Source organism: Pezoporus wallicus, unplaced genomic scaffold (genome assembly GCF_028554395.1).
Source record: "Pezoporus wallicus isolate ANWC-B61680 ecotype Strahan unplaced genomic scaffold, APGP_CSIRO_Pwel_v1 contig_2910, whole genome shotgun sequence".
NCBI lineage: Eukaryota > Metazoa > Chordata > Aves > Psittaciformes > Psittacidae > Pezoporus > Pezoporus wallicus.
This window is the reverse complement of record NW_026642858.1, coordinates 1,179,667-1,199,340: the sequence shown is the minus strand read 5'-3', so window position 1 is coordinate 1,199,340 and position 19,674 is coordinate 1,179,667. Positions and strand designations below refer to the sequence as shown.

Below are 19,674 nucleotides of genomic sequence, written 5' to 3'. Positions count from 1 at the left end.
ATCTAATGTAGTTTCAGATGTTAGAAAAGGCAACGCAATGATATATATCAGCTATTTCAATAAAAGCACAGGAGATGGCTTTTCAGATTTTACCAATCTATAGTTGTACGTGACAGCCCAGGCTAATTTTGTCCCATTTCTGGTTAGGAGAGGATTAATCCTTATAATGGATATATGTGACTTTCTTATAATATATTATAATAAAGTCACAATAGTGATGGGGTATTGGCCCATTACCAGCTGAACATAAGCCCAGCTTGAACCCAGACAAGGCCAATAGCATCCTGGCCTGTATGAGCAGTAGTGTAGCCAGCAGGGCCAGGGCAGTGATCATCCCCTTGTACTTGGCAGTGGTGAGGCTGCACCTGAAATCCTGTGTTCAGTTCTGGGTCCCTCACTACAAGAGAGACATTGAGGTGCTGAAGTAGGTCTAGAGAAGGGCAATGGAGCTGGTGAAGGGCCTGGAGCACAAGTGCTTTCAGGAGTGGCTCAGGAACTGGGGTTGTTTAGCTTGAGGAAAAGGAGTCTGAGGGAAGAGCTCACCACTCTCTACAAATACATGAAAGGAGGTTGTAGCAAGATGGGTGTCCATTTCTTCTCCCAAGTAGCAAGCAACAGGACAAGAGGAAATGTCCTCAAGCTGTGCCAGGGGAGGTTTAGACTGGATATTAGGAAAAATTTCTTCACCAAAAGAGTTGTCAAGCATTGGAACAGGGTGCCCAGGGAAGCACTCGAATGACCACCACTGGAGATATTTAAAAGATGTGTAGGTGTGGTGCTTAAAGATGCGGTTTAGTGGTGGACTTGGCAGTGCTAGGTTAACAGCTGAACTCAATCTTAAACATCTTTTCTAACCTAAACGATTCTATGGTTCTACAAAAAATGCCCACATTTTCTGACTGGTCACAGAAGTAAACTGAGGAGACTATTCATAGGTCAGTCAGGACAGCTAAACCAGATTATTCTGGGGACAAGAGTTGGATTCTGAAATTGTCTAAGTCTTGTACTTCTCATCTGCAATTGTGAATGCCGATCAACTAAATCTGATAATTAGTTAATCCACTTTTCATTTTTGCATATTATTTTTCCATAGGAAGACCAAGTTAATTGCATAGAAGAGCTCTTTTCCGCTGTATCACTTACAAAAATGTGCCTGTTAGTTAACTGTAGAACAGTAGCTTTTCCTGTATTTCAGAAATAACTGACTTTACCCACACCCAGTGTTCCCCTTGAAGAGATGGACCCCCCAAAATGATGGAGAGCAGTGATTTCTAGGGATGAGTTGTCTGACTCAAAAAAAACCTATTATGGGCTCACCATATAATAATTGCTTTGAGATTCATCAATAATCGACAAACTACTCACATGACAGGACAGACCAGGCTGTGGAAACATTGAGTGCCTTTTTCCAGTTCAAATCCAAGGGCACAGAAAGCTGATAAAGCCTGGTTTGCTTGCTCTGAAACCTAAAGAAATTGCTTTGTTTGTTTGCTTCCTAGGGATGACTTAATATGGAAGGAGAGCAGCTCAGAGGCTTGGAATTAGACCAGAGAAGCAGAAAGATTGTAATTCTCCATGTCCACTTTTGGCCTTAATTTCATTTTCATCAAAATCAACAGCAAAACTTACCACTAACTTAAATTCTACCTTGTAGTCAGTTTAGTTCTTTCCCTCATAAAAAAATAAAAATAAAAAAAATCTTGGAATTATAAAAATCTACACCTACATGTTTCTTCAATTCCAATTTCCTTTTTGAGGAAGGGACAATAATGTTAAGGATGGGAAGAATTCTTAAACAGGAAATCTACTAAAGTTTCAAACTCTGGCAAAAATGGCTGCTAACAAGATTATGCTTATCAAGATGCTTCAAAAATAACATACCACTAACTTAGAGCCTCCTTATATTCAGTCTAAACATCCCCTGTTTAACCCGTTACCCCTTGTCCAATCACTACAGTCCCTGATGAACAGTCCCTCCCCAGCATCCCTATAGGCCCCCTTCAGATACTGGAAGGCTGCTATGAGGTCTCCACGCAGCCTTCTCTTCTCCAGGCTGAACAGCCCCAACTTTCTCAGCCTGTCTTCATACAGGAGGTGCTCCATTTCCCTGATCATCCTCGTGGCCCTTCTCTGGACTTGTTCCAACAGTTCCATGTCCTTTTTATGTTGAGGACGCCAGAACTGCACACAATACTCCAGGTGAGGTCTCACAAGAGCAGAGTAGAGGGGCAGGATCACCTCCTTCGACCTGCTGGTCATGCTCCTTTTGATGCGGCCCAGGATACGGTTGGCTTTCTGGGCTGCAAGCGCACACTGAAGCCGGCTCATGTTCATTTTCTCATCAACCAACACCCCCAAGTCCTTCTCCGCAGGGCTGCTCTGAATCTCTTCTCTGCCCAACCTGTAGCTGTGCCTGGGATTGCTCCGACCCAGGTGTAGGACCTTGCACTTGTCATGGTTAAACTTCATGAGGTTGGCATCAGCCCACCTCACAAGCGTGTCAAGGTCCCTCTGGATGGCATTCCTTCCCTCCAGTGTATCAACTGAACCACACAGCTTGGTGTCATCGGCAAACTTGCTGAGGGCGCACTCAATCCCACTGTCCATGTCAGCGACAAAGATGTTGAACAAGACCAGTCCCAACACTCATCCCTCAGGGACACCACTCATTACTGGTCTCCAGCTGGACATTAAGCCATTGACCACAACTCTTTACGTGCACCCATCCAGCCAGTTCTTTATCCACCGAGTGGTCCATCCATCAAACTGATGTCTCCAATTTAGAGACAAGGATGTTGTGTGGGACAGTGTCAAATGCTTTGCAGAAGTCCAGGTAGATGACACCAACTGCTCTACCCCTGTCCATCAGTTCCATAGCCCCAGCATAGAAGGCCACCAAATTGGTCAGGCAGGATTTCCCTTTGGTGGAGCCATGCTGGCTGTCACCAAGCACCTTGTTGTTTTTCATGTGTCTTAGCATGCCTTCCAGGAGAATCTGCTCCAAGATTTTGCCAGGCCTTACTTCCAGACCATTTTGCCATCAATATGCTGACCACTGTTTTTCTTGCACGTCATAATCCAATCAAGCAAGCAGAAATACACCCTTGTACAGCACACTGTACAATGCTCCACAAGGCTTGGAAGCCACGAGCTTTTAAGCAGATTAAATGAAACAGAGAACCACATCTCAACCCTCAAATCCAAAACTAAGGCGTGAGTTTGCAATTCAGTCCATGCCTGTTACTGAGCCTGTTGCTGTTATCTTAAAATAAGCATCTGTGGTGGTGTAAGTCCAGCCGGTAACTTAGAATCACGCAGCTGCTCACTCACTGCCCCTCCTTTTTCCTCCCTGCTCCCAGAGGGATGGAGAGGAGAATTGAAAGAATGAAACTCCCATGGGTTGAGATAAGAACAGTCCAGTAACTAAGGTATAACACAAAACCACTGCTGCTACCACCAATAATAATAATGACGAGGGAAACAGCAAGGGGAGAGAATATAAAACTAAAAAAGGGGAAAACAATAAACACAAGCAATGCACAATGCAATTGCTCACCACCTGCCGACAGATACCTATCGTGACCGCAGCAGCCATCTGGGCCTTCCAGGTAATTCCCCCCAGTTTATATACTGAGCACAAGACGTGCTGTGGTATGGAATACCCTTTTGGCTAGTTTTGGTCAGGTGTCCTGTCTCTGCTCCCTCCTGGCTTTTTGTGCCTCTCCTTACTAGCAGAGCATGAGACTGAAAAGTCCTTGATTGGAGTAAGCACTATGTAGCAACAACTAAAACATTGGTGTGTTACTCATATTGTTATCAGACTAAAGTTAAAACACACAGCACTGCACCAGCTACTAAGAAGGAGAAAAATGACTGCTACGGCTGAACCCAGGACAGAGTCTGTATTTCTTTATGGCAACAGCTCAGTACGTTATGCCCTCTGCCTTAGACAGAAGTGATACGTTGCTTGGGAGGAGCCCAAAATTAAGGGGAAAACACACACATACTTTCTGAACAGCTAATGTGGAAAAAAACCTATGAGAAATGTGCTGCTCAGAAATTTAAATGTCTGAGTAAGTCTTACAGAAATGGGTTACTAGGCAGAGGACAGGTGAAATAATGTAGGAAGCATGCAAATTACCATTCTATGGATCTGCGCTGTATCTCATTGACCTTTTATATGGCCTGCATAGCACCTTGGAGATTCACAATTATGTGTGCACGCGTCTACACAGGTGTGGCCATACACACACGCACGCAAATAGTAAATGGTTCCAGTACATACTGGCAACGAGACAATTAAAAGTTTAAAAAATGACTTCATTATAACATGTAGGGTTGGACTGCGAGTGGCAGCATGTAGCTATTTATCTCAGACACTGAAAGCAAAAAACAACAGTAATATTCTCTGAAATTCAGACCATGATCATTCTCTGACTAAATTTTGAAGGAATTTTGACATTGGTTTTGCATGAGAGGAGACTCAGGTATCCTGCCTGTGACTTCTGGAGAGAAACAAGAATTTGACCTGATAACACGGGTCAAAATCTCTTTATGAACTGGAGAACTTCAGTGTTTTTCATGGTTTTCAATACAGAAAACCATGAATTTCTTAATACAAATTTTCCAGAGAATTTCAAAATCATTACAACTATCACTGCATCATTGAGAAATTCAATCAAGATTAAGCCTTCAAACATGTTACGCCTCCACCCAGAAACATTCTAAATTAAAACAATACGTAGCAAATAAATACAACATTAAAAATAAAGCAGAAAAATTTGGATATTTAAATGAAAAGAAAATCACACAGAAACAAAAAATATCTGCTAAGGAGCATGATGCTTTCAAATTACTTCAGATGACTGCTTTAAGAATGTGTAAGTAACTTAATAATATGAACTATTTCTAACTACTGAACAGAGCATTTCTGGAGTTCCAAAATCTAGGGCTTTTTTCCACTCAAACATAGGACTGCTATAAATTTTAGCTAGTTGATAACTTAGTGGTTGTACCTGGTAGCAATAAAAGGTACTTAATTAGTAATTTGATAAAAGCTTGCACCACAAATCAAAATACAAAATTAACATCTGATTAATCCCCAGAGAGGTGCTTATCCTCTGGCATTACAACCCCTGCAAACTTCAACCTTCTCCCTCAGGCAAAAGCCTGCATAACTGTTCAGACCTCAAATGATGTCCCGAAGGTCACCAAACAAAGCCTGTGACAGTGGATGTGCCTTTTCTTTAGTGCTCTGTATCTGCTCGAGCTGTTTTACAGCAATGTGAAAGGGTGAAAAGTTTACACTAGCTGGTTATGCAATAAATGTCACTGGTATTACCACTGACTTTAGACTAGACTCCCATCAGTAAGCAGTTAAGAGGTGATAAAGCAGGATTAATTCCTGAGGAAAATTTATTATTAATTTGTCAGTGTACTATACAGTACGAACTCTCTATCCTCATTCTCCCTCAAACAAGAAATTATTTTGCACCTATCTATTTATCCTGTATGTGTATCACTTTACAGCAGTGTGAATATCATTGCACACACACCTTTAAGCCTATTCTCACACTCACCTTAGAAGTCATCCAAGATCATTGCTATTTATGGCTTTTCATGTAAAATATTGTAACTTCAATGATACAGAGGACAGTGCAATAGTAATAGAATAGTGCAAAACAGAGTAACTGAGCAATGAAACTATTCTTTGAACCACCCTGATGAAATTGTATCTAACAGACAGTAAAATTATCCAAGCGAGCCACTGTTGACTAAGGCAGAGCAGTAGTTATAACACTAGATAAAGCCGCTTTGGAGGCAACATGAGCTCTGAACCCTCCCCTGCTGTAGAAGCAAGTACACAATCAACACTTAAAACTCGCACTGCCCACCCAAGCCATGAGGCTCAATTCTACTCAGGAAGGCAATGGCTAATTTTCCAAGCCTGCATTTTTTTCACTTCCTCTTTTCAGGTAGGAATACATGTAAGCCAACTAACCACCTATGACAGCAAATACTAACTTTGAGGAAATAGTTACAGGTATTGCCTGCAAAATAATGAAATACATGGTAATGTACCACAAAATATTTTGTCAGATATAACTGGTTTGCCAAAGTAAGCCCTAAGGTTACTCTAACTTAGGATTTTCAGTTTGCCTGCACTTACGACCACAACTGCAAGAATTGCACGGACAAAAATTTACAGCAAAAACAAACTAAACCCAAACCATCAGAATTCCCTGTTTGCCCAAAAAGCAAAACAGAGCGCCAGCATGACTATTTTGACTTGGGTCCTACTATACAACAGATATTGCCTTCTACTAGATTGACTGATACTTGAAAAGAGGTATTGCTAGATCATAGAGAGAAATAAACTATTTCTTTAAATTACCCGAGACCCTTATCTATAATGAAGAAACAGCAACTCACTGACAGCTTGGATGATGAAGACTGACAGTATGCTAACTATATAGAAGGGTAAGTATGTAAGAATGTACATAAAATCACATAAATGATGAACCATATTCTTCGTATCAGGTATTATGGATGGCATTAATCTTTTTCTACCATGAACTACAGAGAGGGAAAACTGTGATTTCATACAGTTGTCTAAGCACCTAGTGTGATGGAGACTGGATTATCATCTCGGTACTTTGGTATGAAAATGAATAATAGTTAAAATATTTGTGCCTGTGTTAAAACAGAACATTAGAGAGTCAAGAGTATTCTGTAAGAAGGAGTTCTCATCAACATCCCTAAAGTCCAGAATTTTGAAATGCACAGCTAAGTATTACTAAGGTATTTGGTTTGTACTGATAAAGAAAACAGTTGTTTTCAAGAGAAGTACTTAATGAGTGGGTTTGGATCAAAAAGCCAGTCACTTTTCTTTTTCTAAAGCACCTCGGTCTCATTTTATGATGCATTAACAACTGATCTGTGCATAATAAATTTATTACAATTATATGATTTTGGTCTCTTGTCAGTGTAGGTTCTGAAAGAGCTGCCAGTGCCAAGACAGTATTTGAATCTCTAGTTTGCGACAACAGCTCACTTACTGCTGCACAGATTAATGCGGCCAGCCATTAAGTTGAATAATAAAAAGTGATGTTTAAATAAGAGCTGGCTGAAATACAATGGAAGATGGATGAAATACAATGGAATATCTAGGTTAAGGTTGAAGAAATACCATTCTTTATTCCACAGAATTAGTAGTTTGAAGGTTAGGCAAAACATTTTAGGTGACTAGGGAGAAATTAAGAAGTCTTATTCTTTATAATAAGTTTATTTTATAAATAGCAAAAAAGGTTGCTAAATAGATGAGAGACGTCTTAATTGTCACAGGTATTACAACTATTTATTTGTACTCATCTCTAATACATCTTCCCATCTGTTCTATATCTTGTGAATAAAGCGCTTTTAATACTCATTCATCCCACACAGATCTTTCAAAGCGTAAGCTTTCAAATATTCTTTGTCTCAGTATTTCTTTGCTTTCCTGACTAAAATGAGATTTTGAATTTTGGTTGAAAGGGCTGATGGAAGCTATTTTAATTCTGAAATAGTGGTACTGCATTGATTGCTGTTTACCAGAAAGCACTCACTAGTTTTGTATGTTTGTTCTCTGTACCTAAGAGGTAAAAGGTTAATAAATGTCCAAATCCCACACTGCCTTACACCATTTTTGTAAGACTTATAAATGTCCACCCACAAGTGACAGAGAATAGGAACCCAGATCGTACACTTAAGTATAGTCCTTTCAAAAGCTTTCTGCACAGAAGGTTTCTGATTTCTATGGTTAAAAAGCCTGTCTGAACAAACACCAAATGAACTTTTCCAGCCATTACACTATGCAAACTTCTACATTGCTTTTGTTACAGGATTTTCTTCAGTATGAACATACTATCTATCCATTATGCAGTAACAAATTGAAATTGGTTATAATCTTATTCTACAGTTGCAAAATCAAGATGGCTGAACTCGAGAAACAATTTCAGAAGAAAGGAGCCAAAAGTGCCTGTTTTCTCACCTCTACAGTAGGCAGTGGAAAACCTACTCCTGCTAATAAAACCAACAAAACCTCAGATCACTGAAGAGGCAGAAGCACTTCATCAAACCTGTTTTTCTGTCATGTGACCCTGGCACTGTACCGCAACCTGCCTATGGAGTTCAACCACTCAGAAAGGCCAAGGCCACCCTTATGTCAGTAGTGCCCAAAGCATCACTGTACTGTGGCACCAAAATAACACCGGAACAAGCATTGCCAAGGGCAGCTTCAACCACCCACATCCCACAGTTCAGAAAGACAGCTACCTCCACCTACTCATTAAAAACACAATGTGGAGGGTTCACTGTTGCCTCTTAACACAAGAGCAGAAGAAGTAGGGGAGTCAGTTGTGCCTTGACACACAAAATTTTTGTATGATGAGTTGGGCCCCACAAAGTGAGCAGTGAATATGGAAGGTATGCATATCGCTGCATGAAATTTGAGCACTCTCGCTAACCGAATCCAAAAAAGGTTGTAAAAGCCAGTAGATTTTGTTTATTAGTCTGGGAGGTAAAGCTGGAGAACTAGCTTGAGGAGAAAAGTAGAGGAATGTGGATTAGATGGAAAAGAAGTGCCATGCTGCTCCAGCTGGGTGTGCCATTTCTGAACAAACCCGGAAGTGAAACTACAGCATCTGAAGATGTTCACTGTTCAAAAGCAAAGCTACCTCACAGTTCAAGTGCCCCCACGCAGACAAACATTTTGAGGTCTGGTATGCTGATCTGGGGATTGAAATTCTACCTACGGTCTCCTGTAGCTCCCACATCCTGTTGAGGATCTGGACCAAAGTATCCAAGACTGAGATGTCAGAAGGAAAAAAACTTATAAAGTCTCCAGAATCTGGGACTGCATATTCCTTTGTACAGCTTTTAGCACAATGAATTTAATCATGTCTGGAGTTCTGAAGTACAGGATGGTGAACATTAGACAACACAGCTGGTTTTCTGCAGTCTCTAAGAAAACTGACTTCTGACTTCTTTCTAATTACATATGCTTTTTATTTTTAAATGTATTGATGGATATGTTGTCTCCTTGTTGTTAATTCAAGGTGGCACAGTTTTGCCCTTCCTTTTTCCAGCACAATTAACAAGGATTTCCTAACGAATCTTAGTGGATGACCACGATTTAGGAGCATTTAATCTATACAGAATTTCCACTCCATCACTTTCTGTTAATTATGAGGGTACACAGTCACAAAACCAAGAGAATACAGTGGTGAAAACCACTATAATCGTTACTTTGTAGTCAGTAAATTACTGAGCAGCACTAAAATAAACACAATAGAAACCATTTTACTGTACTAATGGTTGCATATACAAAGTATCAGCCTTTGGGTACGTCAGTAATAGCCCTAAATTGAAACAATGCTAAATATTCAAGGCAAATTAACAGTCACTGCTACTGAACTAAGTTAACACAGAAGTATCTTGAAAGTTTTTGAGATAATAAAAGCAGATAAAACATAGGGCAGGGGGTTTGGAACTAGATGATCTTAAGGTTCTTTCCAACCCTAACTATTCTAAGTTCTGGGACTCTGTAATTTAAACCCAGGCTTTTAACAAAACAAAACATGGTACAAGGACAGTGACGATGCTCATGTAGCTCTATATTCATTTGCACATGTTTGTACAAGTAGGCCGACCATGAAATGCCTGTTGAATAAAACTCCAATCTCCCTGTAAGTATGAAACACTGCTTTAAAATGTGGTGGTGAGAGAAGAGCTATTCTATAGATTGAGTTACCTTTACTGAGTTTGTGGATTCAACAGTAAAAAACCCTGACAAAGAATTGTACAGGAGTTCCAAACAACTACAGACATGGATCTTTTGCACATTCCATTTTTCCTGCATGCATGCAGGTAATTTATGTTTTTCCTTAAACAACACATAGACCATACATTATAACAGTGACTGTTGTTGCACTGTTAATACTGCAACCAGTTAGAGAAGTACCTAAAAATACTGTTTAAAACTTTTTCTTTAGAATGCAAATACCACCATTAAATACAATGAGGCAACACTTGAGATCAGTATAGACCTTTAAATATCACACACAAGCTATTCAAGTTTCTTAACACAACAAAATTGGCAATAAAATAATGTCAAACTATGTGTTGTTGGTAAAAATAGCTCATTTTCCAAATGTAGTTCTCTGTAAATGTAGAAAAACTGCAACTGTCTTGTATATACCATAAGGTATTTATCTAAAATGGTGCTGTCAGTGAAACAGATGTCACAGCACAATATCCCTGTGCCACCCACATTCTGTTCTCCCAGTTGCCAAACAGAACTGTTTTGAGTTATTTACTGAGTGATCAGATTCAAATAATTCTGCAGTGAACTCCATGCTACATTGAAGAAAAAAAGTACTTGAAAACTGAAATGTAATTTCACATGACATGTTACCATGATCTAATATAATCAACATGCCTTCACCAGTACAGACTCTGAAAAAAAGACTAAAAGCTTAGAAGAAGGTCAAAAACGTCTTATTTTTAAGAATTTTGTACATCAGCTTTTTCCACTGTTGTCTTCCTGTCCATTATACTAAATTTCAAGCTTCTGTTTTTAAACATCTTCACTTAATTGAGGAAGATGTAGAAATAACATCAGTTTCCTCCCCAGCCCTAAAAAATCATCTGCTCATTGCAGGATAACTGCATAAAATCTAAAAATCATGCCGCAGAGTAAATTAGGCTTGAAGGGACTTTTGGAGGTATCTGGTGGTAGGATCACATTACCTACTATAGGGACCATTTGGGGCAGCCCACAGGGTTCAGTGTCACTTGTCAGGGACCCATCTTGGTCTGCATATGCCACATGCCACACTATACTGTGGGACTTTGCCATCTGGTTTTTATTCTGTCCTTTCATGCTGCCTCTCTTTTTCACCTTTCCTCCTTTTTTTCATCCTTGCCTCAGAGATCTATGGAGTTTATCGGTATCAGGCTTCCTTAAGGGTGAGACAGGGCATGAGGCTATCCACAGTTCAAACAATGCACCCCATGAATATTAAATGCAGAAACTTTGTAGTCTGTTCTCATCTCTGTCACCAACTTGTTGCCAAAATTCAAGTCATCAGATTTTCTCAACCTGTACCCTTTGAGAAACCAGACAGCATTTGTTTGAAAGCTTCTGAAGACAAATACAAAGCACAATTAAATTCACATTGAGTACTCTGTCTGCATTCACATTTTTAAAATTAACTGACGTGCCAAAGAAAGTGAGATCAGAAAAAAAAAAATAGATAAGTTTGAATATTCACAGTTTTCTAGTACCAAAAAAAAAAGTGCTTTAGTTTTATAAACAGGGAAGAGAGAAAGGAATCTACAAGACATCTAGAGATACATATGCATTCTAGCAACTCAATTAATACATCTAGAGCAAATGACAGCCAAACAGATAAATAATTTTGTATCTAAGACCTTTTTCTCATGGGAAATACTGTCCTTAAGAATGTAAAACTTTCTTCAACATTTCAAGATGACTAATAATAAAAGTACTGAAATTAACATTAAAATACATTTTAGTATCTCAAGAGGTTTTTCATCTGATGAGATTTTTTACTCATTGATACTTGTTTGTTAATAAGCCACCTAACCTTTCCACTATCCAGCTTTATGATTCTTTATTTAGACCTCTCAACTTTGTTGAGCTGCTTTCAGATTACAACAACAAAGTCTTACAGATAAATACAGCAGGCACGTTTTTTTAGCAGAACACTTGCCAGTTTGGCAACAACAGAATAAACAACAGACAGGCAGAAGAATCATTGGTTGGAGGAAAGAAGAGAATTTTGTATATACTCCTGTAATAAGGTTCTTTCAACAAAATAGAGAACAAAAGAGAGCGAAAGAGAATGAGAGAAGCAAAGAAAGTTATTAGAACTTTCAACTCCAACTCATCAATTTCAGAGACCTGCCTCCAGCAATTCACTGACGTAGTGCAGAAAAAAAAAAAAGTGAAGAAATTCTGAATTTGATATACTAATTTGATTGTATACAATCTTATTTTGCACTGATATAGCACAGTTGTGATGACTGGAAGCAATCTAGGCTAACAGCTAATACTGTAAAAATGAAACAGTATTTGCCACTAAAAGCCAAGCGTATCACTTCCACAATACTTACAACCCTTACTGGGTAGGAAATAAGCACGCATGTGCATTGCAATCACTACTAGGCACTAGTAGTCGGACTAGGCACTAGATCCCAGACTACAATAACATTGTATACTTTGTTATAGGCAAAAACTTTCAAGCTAAATTCTTGAGCATTTCTATCAGGCCTGGGATTAAATGTCACAGTTTGGTTACTTTTTATACAAAAATCAACACATAAGTTATCTAATAACAATAAATAAATGAATACATAAATTCAGTCAGATTCTTTCCACAGAACTTCATCTGTGACATCCTTGCTATCACAAAATAAGTTCATTCACCCTGCTAAATGATGTTGAATGTAGCAGCAAAGTTGTTAGATTTTACGAGTTATGAGCTACAATTTCAAAGTGTTAGATGAATATTCAAAACATATGTCTTTAAATTATGTTTTATAAAGGAAACACATGGTTTGATACTTTCAGAACCTACTTCCCCAGTAAGCAGAAAGTGCATATTAGCTAAGTTGCAGCAAAATTAGAGCACCTCTTTCATCACCCTCTACCCATCAGCTTTACAAATACATTATTTTATTATTTTAATTAAGTTAATTCAGGAAAAATATCTTAATGAAACATATGATGCAAAGCTTGTGGGTTCTTTGCTCTTCTTGTCACTGTTTTTCCAGCCATTTTTTTTTTCATCTCCATCTGAACTCTGTGAACCTATAATATGACTAAGCTCTAAGAAAATATATCAAACACTAAGTGAGTGCTCCTAAAGGTATCTTTTTAAAAATCAAGTACATCTAAAGTACTTTAAACATTATTCTGTTCAATATGACCTACAAATAATGTATTCTTCAAACCAGTAGAGAGTAACAGAATGCCTACCACCCTATAGTCTGGACAACCCAAACAGTTGCTTTTCACATGGAGTATTGTCTAAGACAATTATATTAAGTTATAGATTCAGACCTCCTTCCTATCCAGTTTATGGGTAGATGAAGGTACATTAAACAGTTACTTTATACACCATAGTCTATCATTACACACATTTAGCACAAATTGTCAAGGTAGCACTGTGAAATTATTTAGAATTATTTAAAACCCAACATTATTTAGAAACCAACTAATGTAGCTAAAGAAGCCTTTGATTAATTACAGCAAATACTTTGTTGGTGTTGATGTTCTTTCAATTTTCTTAAAAAAAAATAAATCAACAATTATGCGTCTTGAGAAAAATGAAGCTAAGTATGCTGATTTTGGAAAATGAACAGAACAGAAAGGAAAATATAAAATTACAAGTAAATGTATCAGTGCTAAACTTGGTTAGACAACTTAAAAACCTGAGAATTTTCTCGGTTGACTTTTGGTGGACTTTTTGTGGCTTGTCCTAAAACTGAAAGCACCTGCCTATACTGCTAAAATATCACTCTCTGTCTTCAAAGTTAGGAATATAGGGAGAATAACCAGTTTTCTATGAGTCACAGGCCGGTACCCCCCTCCATCTCTCTATCCTTCTGTTTATATGCCTGCACAGATCTATTGGTGGATTGAGTCTTCCAAACTACTCAGACAGGGCTGTTAAAGAAATGAAATAGTGAACAGTTCCCTGATAACTCTGAATAACTAGTGGGCAATAAAACCTTACCTGATGAATAACCCAACTCCCATATAAACCCAAACATTTCAATTTCAGTATTAAATTTCCAGTTAACATACTGCTATATACATCAGCATTTACAGGTTCACCTTTGTAAGTCCCCTGCTTTAAGAAAAGAGATGTTTAAAAGATAGTAATAATTGCTGAAGGCCCAGTGAGCCCTCTGTGCATAAATTCCCTTCCCTACTTATATTAGGCCAAAAATCAGTTTGCTAATCCCCCTGCCTAAACAGAGGACCTCCGCCTTTTGCTCTTGTGTTCACTGCTTTTCCAGACAGTTTTTCATGTAATTGCCATTAACTACAATTGGAAGTTAATACTATATACCAGTGTCAGTAGATAAAATATATGTATAAAATGCCTTAGTATACTGAGTGATTCACTTTTTTGAGGAAGAAAGTGCATTACAAATCTTTAAAAGGACAAATTTTGTCATAAAATCCTCCCCAAATATTGTTACTGCTTAATCCAAAAGCATAGGGAAAAATAGTAGCTACATCTCAAACCTCATCATTTGACAAAATGCTGAGTAAAGGTTTATGTCTTGTTCCTGGCATTTTTTCTTGATTTCTGTGTGATTAGGATCGTTCTGGAGTTAAAAGGTATTGATTTACTAGAAGGCTGCCTCATGTTTTACATTTTCAATCCTATCGAACGGATTACACAGAAAGACCTTTTTAGAAAAACATGGAACTGTTGAATATTGCTTACTCTGCTATATTGGGATCTGTATGATACAGAAGGACTCAGCACTTTTAAGGACATTATTGCATACATACTAATTAAAAACTGACCAACCTTTCCTTCAGCATCTGCTGCTGTTACCTTCTCAACCTTGTTCCTGTTTAAAAACTTCTTCACCCATTCTTCCACTTGAACGTTGAACTTCATGAAAGTCACATAGCAAAAATATGCTGTCAGGAGTGTTAAGCTTTCCCACCACATGATCAAGTTATCCAGAAAAAAGATGATTAGCAAGATCAAGTCAATGATGTAAAAGGACACATCTCGAAAGAGTGGCCACCAAGTAAGGTTCAAGATCTCTCTAGAAAATAAAGCACACATTCCAATAACAAACAGAATATTGAACACAGCAGATCCCACTATTGTGCCAATGCCAACATTGCTGTGGGATATAAACACTCCTATTAGAGAAGTGAACAGTTCTGGAGCTGACCCACCAGCAGCCATGAAGGTTGCCCCTGCCACATCATCAGATATAGTCAGTTTTTCTGTGATGACAGTCAAGGAAGGAACAAAGAACTCATCGCAGACTATGGCTAAGGCTATAAACATGTAAATCATTCCAATTACATGGAGAATCACTGCTCCCTTCCTTCTCTCCTCAAGAGAGAAAAGGTCGTTGGGGTATTCTCCCTTGGCATGATCATCTGTTGCATTGTCATGTTCAGCTTCATATTTCATAGCAGTGGATGGGTCTGGACTGCCATTTTCATTCTGTCCTGTGAAATCCAACAGAGTTCTTTGGTGCCCATGCACTAGCTTTTGGCTCTCTAGGCTGCTGGCCAATGCCATGCTCTGTGGTTCCATCTTGAAAAAGGCACTAATTGAAAGAGAGAAAGTGCTCATGGCCACTACGCTAACAAGAAGACCTATAATTCGTATCAGTCTCAGTTTTTTCCTAACATTCTGGTGCCGTCTGCAACTGAACAGTGGTTCCTCCAAACACCACTCCTCCAAGACACCAGCAACAGTTTTCTTTTGAAGAGCCATTCTGTGTTGTGTGCAAGATACTGAGTCAGACGGATTGTTCCCTCATGCTTTTCTCCAGCTTTGAAGTTAGAACCACTTTAAGAGTTTTTTCAGAATCAAGTACTTCTGCTCTTCATAGGAAGCAATTTCTTCATTCGTCTTAAAAGGACAAACAGATATTATTAATATTAGTGAAATAGTATGTGAGTAGAAGTGTCTGAAAAACATTTTACAGCCTGGGTTAAATTTAGACTTTAAAGCAGAATATTACCAACTGTAACAAAAACCCCTGCCACATCCCATCAGACACAGCAACAAGATGTTTGTTTCAGCAGTAACCCTGCAAATAACAGTCTATCAATAGTCAGATCATTTTATGCCTCTCATATGCCTCTGAGCCACTGTTCTCCTCAAAAAATCCTAGTGGAAGGTAAAAGTAGTCCCCAGATGTTGCATAAAAACAAAGAAACTACTATTTTCATGGATACCCAAAGACTATTACCTTCTGTAATTACTTTTAATCATGATCATGTAAGGTCCAAATCTCAAATGCAGGGGCAATAATGTATGAAAAAGCAATCAAAGTTCTAACATGTATCTCATCAGACCTTTAGGCAGCTGAGGAGGGATTAATTGAAATGTTATGCATGCACAGAACAAGACTATTGATATATAGGAAAAACACTATGCCAACTGTGCCGTTGGAACAGGATTGAAATGAAGATCTAATACATCCATAGTTTATTTAATTCCTCTGCAAAATCAACCGAAGTTTTACACACAGAGAACTGAGTTTGCTTCTGGTCAGACCTAGGATACTAGCTTGAACTAGCTAAGACCTCTGGTTTTGGTTTATGTCACACATTCTGTTACAAACGTAGGCAGCTATTAAGAATACCTATGTGGTAAATATCTTTTAAAAGCATTTCTCTTACAGATTCTTAAGAAAATAGTTTAAATTTACACAAGAGTTGATCCTGAAACAAATGAAATGGTGCAAAATTAATCTATGCGAGGAGAACTTTTCACGTATGCCAGAGCAGAACATATTAGACCAACAGAACTTTTAAACCCAGAAAAAAAAAAAAAACACTATATAGTAAGACATGCTTTGGTTACTGATTTTGAAGAATATATGTAATGTAGAAATGCACTGTAAGTTACATTTTCTGTGACAGGAAATATAAAATATTTTCGAAATAAAACCAGGAGTCCTTGCTATTGGAGACAAAAAATACTTTGTTACACCACTTCGAGTAATTTGTTGTGCTGGCTGAACACTGAACAATCTATTTATCAGTAGAATACTGATTTTGTATTATCAAATACAGTTACAAATATGCCCTGCAGTTATTTACGTAAAAGTTATTATGTGCAGTTCCTCCTGATTTTTACAAACAGCTTCCGTACTAAGAAGGTGTCACAGATTTATACTCCATCTGCAAGACACAGCACCACAGCAGATATCTTCTTTCCCGTCTCGGAGTTACTGCCCACCGGACTGTCTTAAAATTAAGCAGGAAAGGCACCGGAACAGCGCTACCGCTGCTCTGCGCGACTTAACGGCGGATGCGCCCATCACCCCCTCGCCGTTATGAATCACCTGAATGGGAACGGTGAAAAGCGCCCGGGATGTCCTCTGCCCGAAAACTCTCAGCGCAGCGCCCAGCCAGACCGTTCCCGGCACCCATCCCTTGTCTCCCCTCCCTGCCCGTTCGCCCGCCGCGCATCGATCCCCGGGCGGCGCGCAGCGCCCTGCATCCCTCACCCTGCAGCCCCATCCCGCCCGTCCCCCCGCGGAGATGCCGCAGAGCCTCAGCTAACTCAGCCCAAGTTTGCACCGCGCCGCGCCCCGCTGCACAAACTTTTTTTCCCTCTGCGACAGGGCAGTGAGTCCAACCCCGCGGAGTCGCGCAGCTCCAACCGCGGAAAGCCGCGGAAGGACTGGCCGGGCGGCTCGGAGCACAGGGCACCCCTCCGCCGCCGGGTACCACCCATGGGGGCGGGCAGAGGGGGAGGGGAGACCCCGCACAGTCGCAGCCCAGACCCCGCCCGTGCAGACCGGCGGCGCTCACCCGGAGGCGCGCTGCGCTGCGCTGCGCTGCCCTGCGCGGCGGCCCGCGAGCGCTCGACAGGGACACCGGCAGCCACGGCCCGTCTGCGGCGGGCGGTGGCTTCGAGGTCCGCCCCGTCCCGCCCCGCGCAGGAGGGGCAGGCGGCGGCCCGCCCCTGCCCGGCCCCGGGGTGCCAGTACGCGCGGCAGCACCCCAGCCCCTCCTTCACCCGGAGCTCTATCCATCCGCGCCAGCACGGACTGCTTGGTCAGTGGTGCAAAGGGGGTGACAAGGGTTTATTGTGGTTTGGGTTTTTTTTGTTGTTGGTTTGTTTTCGTTTCCCCTTTAGCTGGGATTAGCTGATTAACCAGGGTGAAATTCAGCAAAGACAATCAGTGTCAAGGAGTAGGGTAATTTTAAAAAGGAGAGTTCTTCTGATCAAAATATCCTTGACTCCGAGTGTTTTCTGAAGTAAAATCGGTAAATGAAAGAAAAGGACATCGCATTTTGGGTTTGATTGTAAGGTGACATGTCTGCTATAAAGTCATCATTAATTTACTCATTAAATCAAAATTATTATTCATTTACTGATGAAGAGAAATGTCTTCAAACTGCATCTTGAAGCTGTCACAGAGAACAATAAAGATGCATTGAACACCCTAGAGAATAGGGGAAGTTCTTAGCCATAACTGCCCCTTTTTCTTTTGGTCTCCGTCTATTCATCCAACAAATTGTGCTTCATTAAGTAACTGCTTCAAGATTCAAATACAATCATAGCATCATAGAATTGTTAGGATTGGAAAGGGCCTCAAGATCATCAAGTTCCAACCCTCCTGCCATGGGCAGGGACACCTCACACTAAACCATATCACGCAAGGCCTTGTCCATCCTGGTCTTGAACACTGCCAGGGATGGAGCATTTACCACTTCTTTGGGCAACCCATTCCAGTGCCTCACCACCCTGACAGTAGAGAACTTCTTCCTTATATCCAACCTGAACTTCCCCTGTAAGTTTAAAGCTATTACCTCTTATCCTATTGCTACAGTCCCTGATGAAGAGTTCCTCTACAGCATCCTTGTAGGCCCCCTTCAGATACTGGAAGGCTGCTATGAGGTCTCCACGCAGCCTTCTCTTCTCCAGGCTGAACAGCCCCAACTTTCTCAGCCTATCTTCATACAGGAGGTGCTCAAGCCCCCGATCATCCCTGTGCCCTCCTCTGGCCTTGCTCCAACAGCTCCATGTCTTTCTGTCATGGTTTAAGCCCAGCAGGTAACTCAGAACCACACAGCCACTTATCACTCCCTTCTTCCTCCCCCCACTCCCGGCAGGATGGGGAGGAGAATTGAAAGAATGTAAACCCCACAGGCTGGGATAAGAACAGTCCAATAACTACAGTATAATACAAAATGACTACTGCTACCACAAGTAATAATAATGATAAGGGAAATGGCAAGGGGAGAGAATATAAAACTAAACCGGAAAAGGAAAAAAAAATAAAATCAAACAATAAACTCAAGTGATGGACAGCACAATTGCTCACCACCTGCCGACCAATACCCAGCCCGATCCAAGCAGCGATCTGGGCTTCCATATGTCTCCCTGCAGTTTATATACTGGGCATGACATGCTATGGTGTGGAATACTCCTTTGGTTAGTTTGGGTCAGGTGCCCTGTCTCTGCTTCCTCCTGGCTTCTTGTGCCCCTCCTCACTGGCAGAGAATAGGAAACTGAAAAGTCCTTGATCAGGGTAAGTGCTACTTATCAACAACTAAAACTTCAGTGTGTTACCAGCATTGTTCTTGGACTAAAGCTGAAACACAGCACTGCACCAGCTACTAAGAAGGAGAAAAATAACTGTTAGGGCTGTGCTCAGGGCACCTTCTTATGCGCGGGACACCAACATAAGTACTGCACACCATACTCCAAGTGGGATCTCACAAGAGCAGAGTAGAGGGGCAGGATCACCTTTGATCTGCTGGTCATGCTTCTGATGCAGCCCAGCATATGGATGGCTTCTGGGCTAATACTGGAAACTATTACTTTGCAGCTCTATCATAGCTAATCCCTGGTGCTACATGCTATAGATCCACTG

The 19,674-nt window shown here is 40.3% G+C and overlaps 1 protein-coding gene across 5 annotated transcripts in view; it reads right to left on the bottom strand.

Moving 5' to 3' along the window:
* Positions 1 to 17,604, bottom strand: part of SLC24A2 (solute carrier family 24 member 2) — a 118,155-nt gene extending 100,551 nt beyond the window's left edge. For 2 of the 5 annotated variants that reach the window (XM_057432930.1, XM_057432934.1), the window contains exons 1-2: positions 17,393 to 17,603; positions 14,613 to 15,686 (exon numbers count right to left, since the gene is read on the bottom strand). In XM_057432930.1, coding sequence (XP_057288913.1) covers positions 14,613 to 15,548 — 936 coding nt within the window. In that variant the 5' untranslated portion in view covers positions 15,549 to 15,686; positions 17,393 to 17,603. Of the gene's footprint in view, positions 1 to 14,612; positions 15,687 to 16,029; positions 16,516 to 17,392 lie in introns of those variants that run through there. The other 3 variants (XM_057432933.1, XM_057432932.1, XM_057432931.1) reach the window with 3 other exon arrangements.
* Between the last annotated feature and the right edge of the window lie 2,070 nt (positions 17,605 to 19,674).